The sequence below is a fragment of the Fukomys damarensis genome, unplaced genomic scaffold (assembly GCF_012274545.1).
Source record: "Fukomys damarensis isolate Sample0158 unplaced genomic scaffold, DMR_v1.0_HiC HiC_scaffold_14, whole genome shotgun sequence".
In the NCBI taxonomy this organism is placed as follows: Eukaryota; Metazoa; Chordata; class Mammalia; order Rodentia; family Bathyergidae; genus Fukomys; species Fukomys damarensis.
Window position 1 is genome coordinate 43,478,678 of NW_022900926.1, and position 14,833 is coordinate 43,493,510.

Consider the following 14,833-nt stretch of genomic DNA (forward strand, 5'->3'; position numbering starts at 1 on the left):
TTGTTTTTTTTTTTTTTTTTTTTTTTTTGAGACAGGGTCTCACTGTATAATTCAGTCTGGGCTCAAACTCACAGTGATCTTCCTGCCTCAGCCTCCTGAATGCTGGGATTACAGACATGTGCCACCATGCCTGGCACCATGGATATTTTAACAATATTGCATCTTCTAATCCATGGATATGGGATGGTTAAATTTATTCCTAGATATTGTTTGTACCTATTTTAAATATGATTGCTGATTTCTATTTTAGATAATCTGTCATTGGTGTATAGAAACACTACTAATTTTTATATGTTTATCTTCTATTTTGTAGATCTGCTGAATTCATTTATTGGTAATAATAGTTTTGGGCAGTGTCTGGGGCTTTCTATATATTTAAGATCACGACATCTGCAAATGACAAATTGACTTCCTATTTTCCAATTTGGATGCTTTTCGTCTTGACTGATTACTCTGACTAGGACTTTCAACTCTCTATTGAATGAAAGTGGTAAAAGAGGAGATCCCTGTCTGCTCCAGAACTTGAAGAGTATTCTGCTTCTGCCCCAATCAAGGATAATGTTAGCTATTGGCTTATAATAAGTAGCCATTATTAAGCTGAAGTACACTCAGTCTATGTCAATTTTATTCAGTGTTTTTATTATAAAGCGATGTTAAGCTCAATCAAGTACTTTTTCTGCATCTATTGAGACACTCATGGCTTTTGTCCTTCATTCTGTGATGTGGTGCTTCATATCTATTACTTTGTATATGGTGAACCATGCTTGCATTGGTGGGATGAATCCAACTTAGTCACAGTCATCTTATTAACGCATGCTGGATTCAGTTTGATTGAATTTTGTATTTCTGTATGTATGCTCAATAAGGATACTGACCCACACCTTTCTTTTTGTGTGTGTCTTTGAATGGTTATTGTATTAGTGAAATGCTGACATCACAGTTTGTGTTTGGAAGAATTCTTTCCTCTTTAATTTTTGGGGGGATAATTTAAGAGTAATTGATATAGTTCTTCTTTAAATGTTTGGTATAACTCAGCAGTAAAGCCCTCTGATCCTGGACTTTTCATTAATAGGAGACTTTTTATTAATTATCCAGACTTATTACTTGCTACTGGTCTACTCTAGTTTTGTATTTCTCATGTCAATCTTGGTAAGATGAATAGGTCCAGAAATTTTTCCAGTTCTTCTAGGTTACCTAATTTGTGGTCATATAGTTGTGCATAATAATTTTAATGTGCATGTTTTCATCTCTGACTTTGAGTCTTCTCTTTCTTCTCAGTTAATCTAGTTTAGGGTTTGCTAATTTTGTTCATCTTTTAAAGGAACCAGATTTTAAAAAATTGATCCTTTGTAGTTTTTAAGTCTCCATTTCATTTATTTCTGCTCTGATCTTTATTCTTTCCTTCTACTAAGTTTGGTTTAGTTTGTTCTTATTTTTCTAGTTCACTGAGATATTGTATAGGTTATTTCAGATCAGCATGAATCAGTGAATACCTAAAAATTGTAATGCATCTCATCAAGCCTCTGTCTGCGATTAGAGTAGGTCCAGATACCTCATTCATAGTAACTCTGTAGTCAAGCACTGCAGGATTCTCACTAGATCTGGGCAGAATCACCATGGCAGTCACAGTCTCCTGTGCCAATAATGTGCAGCTTTCTGACTGAATATGTACTGTGTGTACTATGTTGTACACAGATTTCACATTATGCATGTTATTGTATTATGTCATTTTACTTTTTTCTACACAGCACTATGCTTTTAACATCTCATCTATTTATTTTCTATATACATCTTGTTTGTTGCTTCTAACTACTGCATATTAATCAAGATGTGCTTTCACTACATTTTGATGATCTCATCTCACAATGATAAAACCCCCTTAACTCCTCTTCCATAAATAACATTCTTTTAAAATAAAATACTTGGAGGAGGCCAAGCATCACATGTGGGTTGGTTCAATTTAGCCTTCAGATTGTTTATAGCCTTTAACCTACACAAATCTCTTATCCTATATGTAGAATTTTTTATCTTCTATTTTCCAAAAATACAAGAAAAAAAATCAAGGAAATATTTACAGAATTCTGTCTCTCATTACAAACATGAGATGTTATTAAATGTGACCAAGAAGACATTTTTGCCAGAGAAAATTAACTGCTAAATTGATAACTAAATCAAGACTACTTAGCCTAAGAAAGTAACAGCAGGTATCCACTAACATTTTTTTGCCTTCCCACTCTCCAACACACCAACTTATTTTAAGCTAGCAAAGAAAGAGCCAGAGTCTATACCATGGGACTCTACCTTTGCAAGACAACGGTATGCCTTTCCCAATCTCAAATCATACAGAAACTTTGAATTTATAAAGTAGTTAAATAAGAAGCAAAGTTAGGAAAGCATGTAAGGCAATGCTAAACTATATTCTTAGATGAAAATAGAGCTGTTGGAAAAGTACATTAAAAATCTAATTTTAGATTAGTTCAGTTTCAAACCCTCTGTCTACCTTTCTTAAATGAATCTCCTACTGCTATTTTCTTTTGTTACTTTGTTCTGCATATCTATCAATCATCCCTACCAGACTAGGAGGCATGATTTAAACCAGGGAGCAATAAAGGCAGTAAGTTGTGAGAAAGACATCTGCTGAGCACTTAGGAAAACACAGCGAGAACCTCTCAAGGGTAAAGAAAGAACCACACTGGGATGAGGATTTAGCTCAGTGGTTCCAGCGCCTGCCTTGCAAGCACAAGGCCCTGAGTTTGATCCCCGGTTTAAAAAAAAATAATAACCACACTGATTAAGTAACTCCTTTAAGATCTAAAACAAAGACTCAAGTAACAGAGGATAAATTTGTAAACCTTACATTAAATCAAACATACTTGCATTCTCCACCAAGACCTTGGGAATGCGCTGGCGGTTCATCAGAAGTGGGAAAGGATCTCTCCCATCATTCCGTTCATGGACCTCTCGAATTTCCACTGTATCATCCATAAGATAGTAATGAAGAATGTAGTTCTGACATTCACCAAACATGTTGTCAGTATCATCCCAGATTGCATAGAATCGAAGAACCTTTGAAGAATACAAAGTAGTGACTTAAGTGAGAATACTAAAAGTGAAGAGCTTAACTCAGCTACATTGCATTTATATATCAGACAATGATGAAAAGACTAACTGGAAAGACTATGAAGTAATCTCAGATGGTAAAGTGAAAAAGGAAGAATTCATCAAAAATTTAAAAAAAAAAGGAAATTGTATACCAGATGTCAAAAATTGCAAAGAATAATAAAAGACTTATAACTTTGTGCCAAGAAGAATTTACTCTGACCCAAAACATTAATCAGTGAATGAGAAGCTGAATTAAAAGAGCAATGGTGTCCTCTATACAGTGGTTTATACATATTTTAAAAACAGGTGTGGCTGGGAACGTGGTGCACACCTATAATCCCAATACTCTGGGAGGCTAAAGCAGGAGGATCACCACAAGTTCAAGGCCATCCTGGTCTACAAAGTGACTTCAAGGCCAGTTTAAACTACATAGCAAGATCCTGTCTAAAAAAAAAATACACACACACACACACACACACACACACACACACATAGGTGAATAGTCTATACATAATTAAAGAATTTTGATTTATTAAGCAGTCTTCTTTTTTTGTCTCACACATCTTGTAGTAACTGTATGAATACATTCTTTAAATACAAAGTGACAACATTTACATAAATAATAACACGGTCTTCTAATAAAATCCTTAGAAGACCATGCTAGCAATACATAAAATTTTTTCAACTAAAGCAAATTAAATTTATAGGCGGTAAAAAAAGCAGCAAAGAAGAACTAAGGTTAATCCCTCTTTCTCTTTCCCTTTAGTACACAGAATTCAAATCTGTCATGATTTAAATCTGTTCATAAGGAGGAGGATTAAGAATGTTGGGTCACAGTTGGAAAGTGCTCAGAACATTCTGTACTAATAATATGTAATAATAATAATAATGATAATATGACATTTAAAAAGAAAGAACAATCATTTTTCTGAAATTAACTATTTGATATCAGAGACTGACAAATACACAATAGCTTTGAAATTTCCCAATTAATTCATTTAAGGTTACCCAAAGAATTCCACGAGATTAACTTATTTGGGGAAAAACAAGTGGTCAACAGAAATGTAGTAAGAAGCAGATACACCTTAGATGAAAATGTTTGACATGACTCATATGACTTAATTCTACAATCTCTAAAGGTCTAATAAGAAATTTAAGACATTGGTACTTCTCTTAACTAACCCTAGAGGAAACCAGAAAGATAGCACTATATACATGCTAAACTGTAGATACAATGTTTCAGCACAGCAGAATTGTCAACAAATATGTCATACTTGGAAACAAGTAATCTTCTTGGCCAAGGTCACTTACTTGTTTGTCAAAAGTGAGAAATCTCTTGAGTTGATCGAAGTCAGATGGGGTGACATACTTGCGAAGAGGCTGTTTCCGGGACTCAGTGTAAGGGTCAAGGGCCATCTTCTCTGGTGGATTTAATTCAATTCCTTGACTTTCTAAAAATGCCTAAATATTTAAAAATTAATAATAATCATCCTGCTTAGAATTTCTTAAAGTGATAAACTGACAGTATAAAAATAAGTGTAACAGGGGCCGGGGATTTAGCTCAGTGGTTCTGCCACCCGCCTCACAAGTGCAAGGAACCGAGTTCAATCCCTGGTACCAAAAAAACAAACAAAAAAGTAAGTGTAACAATAATTTCTATTCCATTGCCCAAACTAAACATTAGTTTCCATTTACACTAATCTTAGAAATAAATACTGTCTCCAATTGACTTAATTATATATTGCCGGTTATAACTGATAATTTCCTGAAATACTCTATATTATAAAATTGCTAGCTGGGTGTGGTGGCACACACCTGTAATCCTAGCACTCTGGGAGGCTGAGGCATGAGGAACATAAGTTTAAGTGTAGCCTGGGCAACACAATAATTTAGGAAGACCTTGTCTGAAACTAAAAATAAAAAAGGCCTGTAGCTCAGTGTGAGGGCCCTGAGTTCAATCCCCAAATACCTCTTTCCTGAAAGGAAAGGAAAAAAAAAAAAACTAATATGGTGATACTGTTAATATGCTAAGCTAATCGGAAAATAGGCTGATAAAGCAATTGGATTTGGATATGAATGTAGATCTATCAAGCAATTAAGTTAGTTTCCCAAGAACACAGTAAGTTCTAAGATTGATTAAATATCTAGAACCTAACAATGCTTTCAAACAATAAGTAATTCATATTTGGTTTGGAAGCAAGGTGCACAATGCCCAAGTTAAACTGAAATAATATTCCCAGGTTTCCAACTCCCTTAGAACAAGTATATGACTAAGTTCTTCCCCCTCACCAAAAAGAAAACAAAGTACACCCACTTGTTATTTTAGATCAGAAAGTGTTTTAGTAAAATAGGAAGTTTAAGCCAAGTGCTCAAAGTTTACTAGAAATATAAAAAGAAAGCACCTGAATTTGACAAGATCTTCATTTTTATTTTGCTAATCATAAGTATATAATTTTAAGAAGCATTGTATCTTTTTATACAACTTGACATTTAATCTTGTTAAAAGCATCACCCTATACTTTTGTTGATAATTAGAAAAGAATAATTTTTTTTTTTGGTACCAGGGATTGAACTCAGGACTTTGTGCTTACAAGGCAGGTGTGGTGCCACTGAGCTAAATCCCTGGCACTAGAAAGGAATAATTTCATGATAACCTGTTCATATTCTGGAATTTGAAATCAACCTAAAGTATGGGTTTCTTTTAAGAAGCGTACAGTTTTCTTTTGGACAATTCAAAAAAAGATACACAGAGCTGGGGATCAAAATATGAGGGTTCCAGTGCTATCACTGCTGCTAATTAGCTTGTGGACTGATTGTTTAGTTTTTTTTTAGGAAGTCACCAGTATCTGTTCAATATAAACATATTATAATTTTACCTTCAATTTAAACTATTAAATTGAAATTAATGACTGACAAAACTTTCCCTTGAAATAATTGATTGAGGAACCTAATAGCTGTTTTAATTTACTCCCTTCTCTTTCACCCAATAGATAACCAGGCCCTTTTTTTAACCTTACCGCAGGAATGTCACAGTTTCCTGAAGATGACTATTCTATCTACATTTTAGAAAAAAAATCTAAACATTTTGAAGAGATTACCTGAAAGTATCCCAAAGAAGGAAGAAAAAGGGGAATGCTTTTGAGGCAATCAGAGGAAAGGGAAATTTCCCCAGACTAAAAAGGACGCAGATTGGTAGGTTTCAGAATGGCAGGGCCCTATGCATGCCCACGACAGTGCTCTGGGCACATGTGTAGCTATAGTCTCAGCCTTCTAAGTTCCAGGATCTTACCTAGTACCAAACATCAGGAAGGAGCCCCTGGCCATTGGACAATCTATGGGCCCTGACTGGATGATGTCTTCAGCCCAGGAGTGGAGCTGTTTCCTTATTATGTTTAGGGCTGGGAATCAATGGCAGAGTGGAATGACTAGAAACATGAGCTGTTATACAGAACATCTGAGAGCTCCCCAAATTCATATGTTGAAGCCCAAACCTTCAATATGTTTGGAGATAGAGCCTTCATTAAAACAAAGTTAAATGAGGCCATAAATGTGGGGCTCCAATCTAATAGGATTAGTATTCTTATAAGTCATACCAGAAAGACACATGAACTAAGAAAAAGCTATGTGAACACACAGGGAGAAGTGGGCTATCTGCAGGCCACAACGAGGGCCTTCATTAGAACCCAACCAGGGTGGCAACCATGGTTACAGCTTCCAGAATTGTGAAGAAATAAACTTCTGCAGTTTAAGGTACCAAGTCTATATATTTATATATTTGTTATAGAAGCCCTAATTGTATTTAGGATCAATTGGTTTTGTTATTTTAAAAAGTATTTCCTACATATTAGCATTTTTGGAATAGTATTCATATCTGCTTCACTAGCAATAAGCCTTTGGCAAAAATTAATTCTAAAGCTGCCGTGTCTGGGGCTTTATATTTTATTTAGAACAGTATAGAAGGGATGAGGGTAGTAGTGCTTCCCCGTGAAAATCATACCATAAAGATAGCTATCTGCCTTACCCATTCATAGGCCTGGCTCAAATGACGAAGATGGAATTGGCTGTTTTAGTCTACAGTTTAGACCCAAAGTGTCCTCCAAAAGTCTCATGAGCTTGTGGAAAATGATCGGATCATGGGTGCTGAATGTCCTGTTAGGAGGTGGGGGCTGTTTGGAAATGGGTCAGTAGGGGACAGGGGGACCTGGAAAGGTGTATTCTTTCCCCCTTGCTTCTCTCTTCTGTCTCTCTGCTTTCTGAATGCCATTGGGTTGAGTAGTTTTCCTCTTTCCTGTTCTTCTGCCAAACAGTTTTTGCCCTGGAGCCGGCAGACTTATTGACTTAACCCATGGAAACGGTAAACAAAAATAAAGCTCTCATCCTTTAAATTATGGTTGTTGGGTAATTTGTCCCAGTGACAGGAAAGTAACTAATGCATTTTATTTCGCATATTTATTTACTTCCTTTTGTGGTACTTGGGATGGAACCCAAGGCCTCACACATGAAAGGTATACTGTATCACTGAACTACATCCCTAACCCAGATGTGTGAGTTTTAGATTGTTGAGAATATAATTTAATCTAGTCATTGGTATCTCAACTAAACAGCTCTAATCAAACATATTATTAAAATACTGTGCGTTGATCCCCATTATTCATGGATTCCAGATTCACAAGTTTCTGCACTTGCTCAAATATATCTGTAGTCCCCCAAGTCAGGAATTGCCAATATGTAAGTGGTCATTTGCAGACAGGTACACAGTGCCAAAGATTTGCATTGCCAAATATATTTATTCTCAGCTAAGATACAACAAGGTGAAGCTCTGCCTTCTTGTTCCAACTCTCGGATTGTAAACAAGTGTCCTTTTTGTATAATTCCATAAGTTTTGCATTTTTTGCTGTTGTTGGTAATTTTGCTGCTTAAAATAGTATTATTATTAAAGTCCCCAGTACAAGAAGGCTGTCACATGCCTAAGGAAAAAATATGTATATTAAATAAGTTTCATTCAGGCAGGGGTTGTACTTCTGTTGGTATTAGTTTGTCATTGTAATCTATCATGGCTTGTGTTTCGATGTCCCTGCCAAAGCCTCATGTGGTTAAAGTGCAGTGTTAATGAGTTAGCAATATATATTAAACGAAGTTATGTATTATTTATCAAAAATGTTGTGACCAGAGAGTGGCAAAAATCTAAACCTAGGGCCGGGGACTTAGCTCAGTGGTTCTGCTGCCTGCCTCGCAAGCACAAGGTCCCAAGTTTGATCCCCGGTACAAAAAAAAAAAAAATTTAAACCTGCACTTCTAGGAACAATGATTTAGTATTTGCTGATTTAGTGTTTCTGGTGAATTTATGGTCACAGGTAGTACAAATAACAAGAATCAACTGTGACTGCATTAGCTCGACTGCTCAGTAATAAATGTGCACGTGCTCATAATTGTTAATACTTTTAAGCTTAGGTAACTTTTTATAATATCTCACTGCTGGTGTAACAACTCAGAAGCTTCCTATGCCAGGTGGAACTCTCAAATCTAAAAAGCATGAGATCCAAATATGGTCAAGGGGGGCAATATCTCCAAGATGGCCTAGCACCTCTACCTTCTGCACGGTTTTCTCTGATACTGGGAATAAACTGATGGTGTAGCTCACTTCCTCACTTTTCTTCAAGTTGCTGCTCACAGTGCCTTGCACACAGCGAACAATAAATATTTGTTAAACTCTAAATAAAAAAGATTGAATTCATATGAGCTTAGTAAATGTAAAATTTATCCACATTTGGGATGATAAAGGGCATAACACTTTTGCTGTTAGAAATAATTTTTTATCTATGACAAACTTGAAATTTGTACTAAATAAAAGGCCACCACTTCCTCCATGTATATGACTTTAAGCAAAGTTGTCTTTGTATAAAACAAAATCCAAATTTAAAAAATAGAGAAAGTAAAGGACTTTTATTGATATAAAAGTTTTTCTTGAGCCGGGTGTGGTGGTGCATGCCTATAATTCCAGCATTTGGGAGGCTGAGACAGGAGGATCGCTGTGAGTTCGAGACCAGCCTGGGCTACATAGTGAGTTCTAGGTCAGTCTCAATTACATAGTGAGACCCTGTCTCAAAAAAAAAAAAAGTTTTTCTTCATTTAAAATGGTTTCATTTTAAGTCTCAATTATAGTGAGACCCTGTCTCAAAAAAAAAAAAAGTTTTTCTTCATTTAAAATGGTTTCATTTTGGGCCGGGGATTTAGCTCAGTGGTTCCATTGCCCGCCTTGCAAGTGCAAGGTCCTGAGTTCAATTCCCAGCACAAAAAAAAAAAAAAAAAAAAAAAAAAAAAAAAAAAAAAAAAAAAAATTAAGAATCCTTTAGATGTTTTCCTATACTGTAGCATATACTATTTTTAAATGTATATATAAATTGTACAAAAATGTAGGCTTTCATTTGCTAAGAGAGACACTACTATTATAAACTCAAACTTAAATGGCCAAATGCTTCTTCCCTACTTGCGCTCCATCAGGTTTATTATTTTCCTGATTCTATTTGAACTATCACTGAAGTTATTTTTTAGCAAATGATTCAGCTACAGTGGAGTTTTATTTCGACCGGATATGTATAAACATCATTCTGGAAGACTGATGTTATTACATAGCCTGGTTGTGTATAAGCAATACACATACACACACATATCTAGTTAAACTGAAAATAATTTATGTAAGACAGAGTCTCTTCCTTACCCTAATAAATGAAAATGTATCTAGCTATAAATTAGAATGATGCCCCAGGTCCCACAGCTTCCAAAAACACATACAGTACCTGTGTGAACTGGTCACAGTCGACAATGCGAAAAGTTTTGCCATAAATTGTGATGTCTATTCCTCGATTTAGATCTTTCCAATGATAATGGTCTCCTACATTATTCTTGGGTAGGCAGTGGCGTTTGATTAACTTGCCTTGAGGGATCCCAGAATTTTCCACAACTGGCTCTATGACAGACATGCTGTCATCTTCTAGATAGTAGTAAATATTCACTTGACGAATTCTATAATGTTCCTCAGTTGATATAGGAACATCTTCTTGGAAATAAGCATCAAATTTCAGCACCTATAATACACAAGGGAAAAAGAAATGATGTGGCATTAGTTTTTCATTATAATCTGTTATGGCTTGTGTTTCGATGTTCCCACCAAAGCCTCATGTGATCATAGGTGGAATGTTTTCGGAAGTGGCTAGATCTAGAGTGTGCAAAACTGGAGTTGATTCCTGGTGTCTTGCTAGATCAAGGGCACTAGGATTAAGTGTGTGAGTGCTACCTGCCCTAAGTATTCTGGATAAGATAAAAGGGGCAGAAAGATGCTGGCTTTCTGCTGTCTTCTGCTTGTCATGAATTGGTTCTCCTCTATGATGCCAACCCACTCTCCCTTGGAGCCAGCCAATTATGGACTGAAACCTCTACAAACTGTGAGCTAAACAAACATTTCCCCCTTTAACTTTGGGTGTCAGGTATTTTGTCTCAGCAGTGAGAGTAAAGTAACTAAGACATCTAAAAAACATAAAGTTTCCCTGTGAAAAGGATATATAGGGAGGTCTGAATATTCATCAATCCTATCGTCCATGGGACAAATCTACCCTGCCACCCATTTTTTGTATGACCTGTGAGCTATTTTTTTAAACATGTAAGTAGTTTAAAAATTTAAGAGTATTTTATACCACATGGAAATAATTTGAAATTCAAACTGCCCACAATTAAAGAAATTATGTAAGTAATTAAGACATTTATTAATGGTTGGTCCTCCATTGTAAGGAGTGACAGAGATATATGGGCTGCTACTGTGGACTGAATTATGACCCCCTCCCCCTGCAAATTCATGAATTAAAGCCCTAATGCCAATGTGGCTGCAGTCTTTAAGAGAACAGAAAAAAAAAAAAAAGACAGCAATTAGTACAAGCACTGAGAAAAGGCCACGGGAGGGCACAGAAATAAGACAGCTGTTTGGTAGTCAAGAAGAGAGTCCTAACCAGAAACTAAATTAGCTGGAGCCTTGATCTTCCACTTCAAGCCTTCAGAACTGTGAGGAAAATAAACTTCTATTGTTTAAGTTACCCTGCCCATGGGCATTTTGTTATACCAGCCTAGGCAGACTAACATCAATATAATAGAGGAAGAAGAAACCCAAAATATTTACTATCTGGTCCATCACAGAAAAGGCTTGCTAACATACTCAGTTTACTCTGTGTTCTTTGGTAAGACAGTTTAAAGGACTTAACTACTAGCTTCATTTCCATGTCAAAAGTCTCTTGCAAGCTTTGAATACAATAAAAAAACAACTTTTGGATGGGACCACAGTTTTAGATTTTAGTGTGAAAAAAAAGGCTCAAGTCCAACTCTTTAGAAATGGAGTCCCTTGTAGATGCATATTAATGACATTCATTCTTATGCTATTTGAAATTACCACAGACTATTTGGAGAGTGTGTAAATGCTCTCAAAGTCCTCAGAAACGTCCATATTATGCAGAACACACCCTTGGTCCTCTGGGAAGCAAAAACATCAACATGAAGTCAAAATGGAACATCTATTGCACATTTTTAAAAATATAAAACACATGGGCACAGTGGCTTGGGCCTGTAATTCTAGCCACTCAGGAGGTTAAAGCAGGAGGCTCAGACCGGGGATTTAGATCAGTGGTTTGGCCACCTGCCTCACAAGTACAAGGGCCCAAGTTTGATCCCAGGTACCAAAAGCAAACAAACAAACAAACAAAGCAGGAGGATCACAGGGCCAGGGATTTATCTCAGTGGTTCCACTGCCTGCCTCACAAGCACAAAATCCTGAGTTTGATTCCCTGTACCAAAGGGGCAGGGGGAGGATCACAGATTCAAGGTTATATCCTGTGCAACAAAGCAAGACTCCACTTCAAAAAAAAGAAAAAACTATATATATAGAACGGTATTATGAAAGCATGGTTTGTTTTGTTTTGATAGCACTAGTAGTAGAGCCTAGGGGTACTCCATCACTGAGCTACATCACTGAGATTTGTTCTAAAATTTCTGTTACACTGCTTCTATATTTAATATTTTTTTCCAGGGAGAGAAAGTACTGCAGTGGCATTTTATGTTTGCAAAAGAGCATGTCTGAAACTCTACGAGAACAAGAGGAACAAATCAAGAAGAACTTTTTTTTTTTGGTACCAGGGATCGAACTTGGGTCCCTGCGCTTGGAACCACTGAACTAAATCCCCAGCCCTAAGAAGAACTTTAAATATGAAGACACAAGCGTGGCTTGATGAATGGGAAGATGAAATAATTCTATGTATGAGTGCTGTTGCTAAAAGGGGTATAGTGTCTACTGTAGAAGGGCAAAATAGAAATCAAAAGAATAGTGAGACTCTGTCTCAAAATAAATCAAAAGAAAACTGGCTATCACATAGGATAAATATAAATATAATGGAATGAAGTCCTTGAAACTCATAAAAAGATGAAATGGCTATCTGCAGTAGAATGTTCAAAGAAAAAAATAATAAAAGCACAAAAAAACCAAAAGATAAAGATAACATCTTGTAGAATAGGAATATGATCACAATAATTGATATATGAAATAACCTGTTCTTCAGCAATGGACTGATAAATATGCAAAATGTCAAAGCTAGTCCAACCCTATACATTTTACAAAGAAATTAGACCTGTTCACTGGTTTTAGCTCACTCAGTTAGAATTCCCTTCTCTATTCAAAGCTTATCAAACATCTCACACAGGATGAAAACTTAAGGATATAGTGTTTGTTTCATGCCATTTTCCTAGGTCCCATCTAGGGCACCACATAAGATAGATACTCATTAAACTGTTGTAAAATGACACTCCAAGAAAATGAATTTTTTGTTTGAGACAGAGTTCTGCTATGTAGTGCACGCTGGCCTCAACTTGTAATCCTCCTGACTCAGCCTCCCAAGTGCTAGAATTACAGGTGCATGACATGACACCCAGACTCACTGGTACTTTTTGTGTGTGTGTGTGGTACTGGGGATCCAACTCTGGCGCTTGTGCTCGAAAGGCAGGCAGCGGAACCACTGAGCCAAATCCCTGGCCCTCATTGGTACTTCTTAAAAATCCACTTAGTGGATTTTGACTACAATCAGATTTTTAAAAGAGTAAGAAGTATCATGATGCATGCTATGTTTTGTGGCTACAAATAATCCAGTGATAAAAGTTCAAGATACATGCATATACACATTCATACTGTGGGTATTAACAGTGGTTTGTCTGAGGCCATAAAAGGAGCTAGGACCAGAACTGGGAAAAAAACTCTATAAGACTATTGACTTACAGCCCAATGTTTTCTCCACATCTCACTACTACCTGGATAACAGATACTACAGTAGTTCAAAAAGGAATCTGTAGGGGCTAAAGTTACCAGAGAAAGCTTAACTCAGAAGAAACAGGAGGTTTATTAGACTTTGAAGAGTGGGAAAGTTTTAGCTAAAAAGGGATCAGAGGAGATTCTGGGAAATGGTAACAACAGAAGCAGAGGAAGGAAATCCAGCAACAGGATACAGTCTATAGTGCAGGGGGGAGTGCTGGCATAGCAACCAGATTGAAAGCCTCTCTGATATTTCAGATCTGAGTTAATAAATTATCATTAATGGAAAAATCCAAGCAAGGCTGTCTGGACTACTAGTGAGCAAGTGTGGATGGAAGCTAGGAAAGAAAAACAAAGTACTAGGGATATAGTGATGATCTCATACAAATGACTTAGGGAGAAGATAATTTGGATATGCAGATAGAGAGCTTGATTTTAGACATCTGAATTTCAGTGATAGCAGAAGTTGATATTGTAAAGGGTAATGTAAAATATAGGACTGGGTTTTGGGAAATAAGCCAGTGTTAGAGCATAGAAAAAGATGACTCAAACATCTTAGGTCCAAATAACAGAAAGGATGGAATTATTATGAACTGATAATAATGGGGACCACTGCAACACCACAGATTTGAAGAGGGGATGAGACAAAATCAGGAGTTCAGTTTTGTTTGAGATATCTATTAGATATTCAACAGATATCAAATAGGCAATCACACATACATATGTTCAAAGGACATTCAGGCCATGAATCTGGAATTTACCAAAAGAGTAGGCAGAGATGGAAAAGAGGCCGTAAGGCTGATTCTGGGGCCATAGGGATGTGTGTGTTTGTGTGTGTGTGTGTGTGTGTGTGTGTGTGTGTGTGTGTGTAGTAATATAAAAGGCTTATATAAGCAGAATTTTTGTATTCTGTTTTTAAAATATCCAGGTGCAATGAAATCTTTACAGGCAAACCTAGACTATGCCATATGATCAGTACAGACTAAGGTTCATCTCCTGTATTTGTTCCTCTATACAATTCTGACCACATGTTCATTTTCTAACAAACCAAAAATTTGTCAGGCATGGTAGTGCATGCCTATAATTCCATCACTTAGAAAACTGAAGGAGGAGGATTGTCACAAGTTCAAGGCCAGCCTGAACTACACAGTAAGACCCTGTCTCAAAAAGACAGGAAAAAAACCCCCACCCAAAATAAAGAAATGGAGGGCTGGGGTTTTAGCTCAGTGGTGCTGTCCCCTGCTTCGCAAACACAAGGTCCTGAGTTCAATCCCTGGTACCAAAAAAACAAAACAAAACAAACAAAAAACCCCCAAACCAAATGACAAGCAGCAACAAAAAAACTAAATTTCCTTTTGAAGCAAAGAAGGCCTAAATTTTATATATATATATATA

The 14,833-nt window shown here is 36.4% G+C and overlaps 1 protein-coding gene across 1 annotated transcript in view; it reads right to left on the minus strand.

Annotated features, from left to right (window-relative positions):
* Window positions 1-14,833, minus strand: part of Efhc1 (EF-hand domain containing 1) — a 64,173-nt gene that overhangs the window by 33,729 nt on the left and 15,611 nt on the right. The window contains exons 3-5 of the mRNA XM_010631086.2: window positions 9,900-10,187; window positions 4,414-4,563; window positions 2,874-3,066 (exon numbers count right to left, since the gene is read on the minus strand). Of these exons, the coding sequence (XP_010629388.1) occupies window positions 2,874-3,066; window positions 4,414-4,563; window positions 9,900-10,187 (631 nt within the window). The remainder of the gene's footprint in view (window positions 1-2,873; window positions 3,067-4,413; window positions 4,564-9,899; window positions 10,188-14,833) is intronic.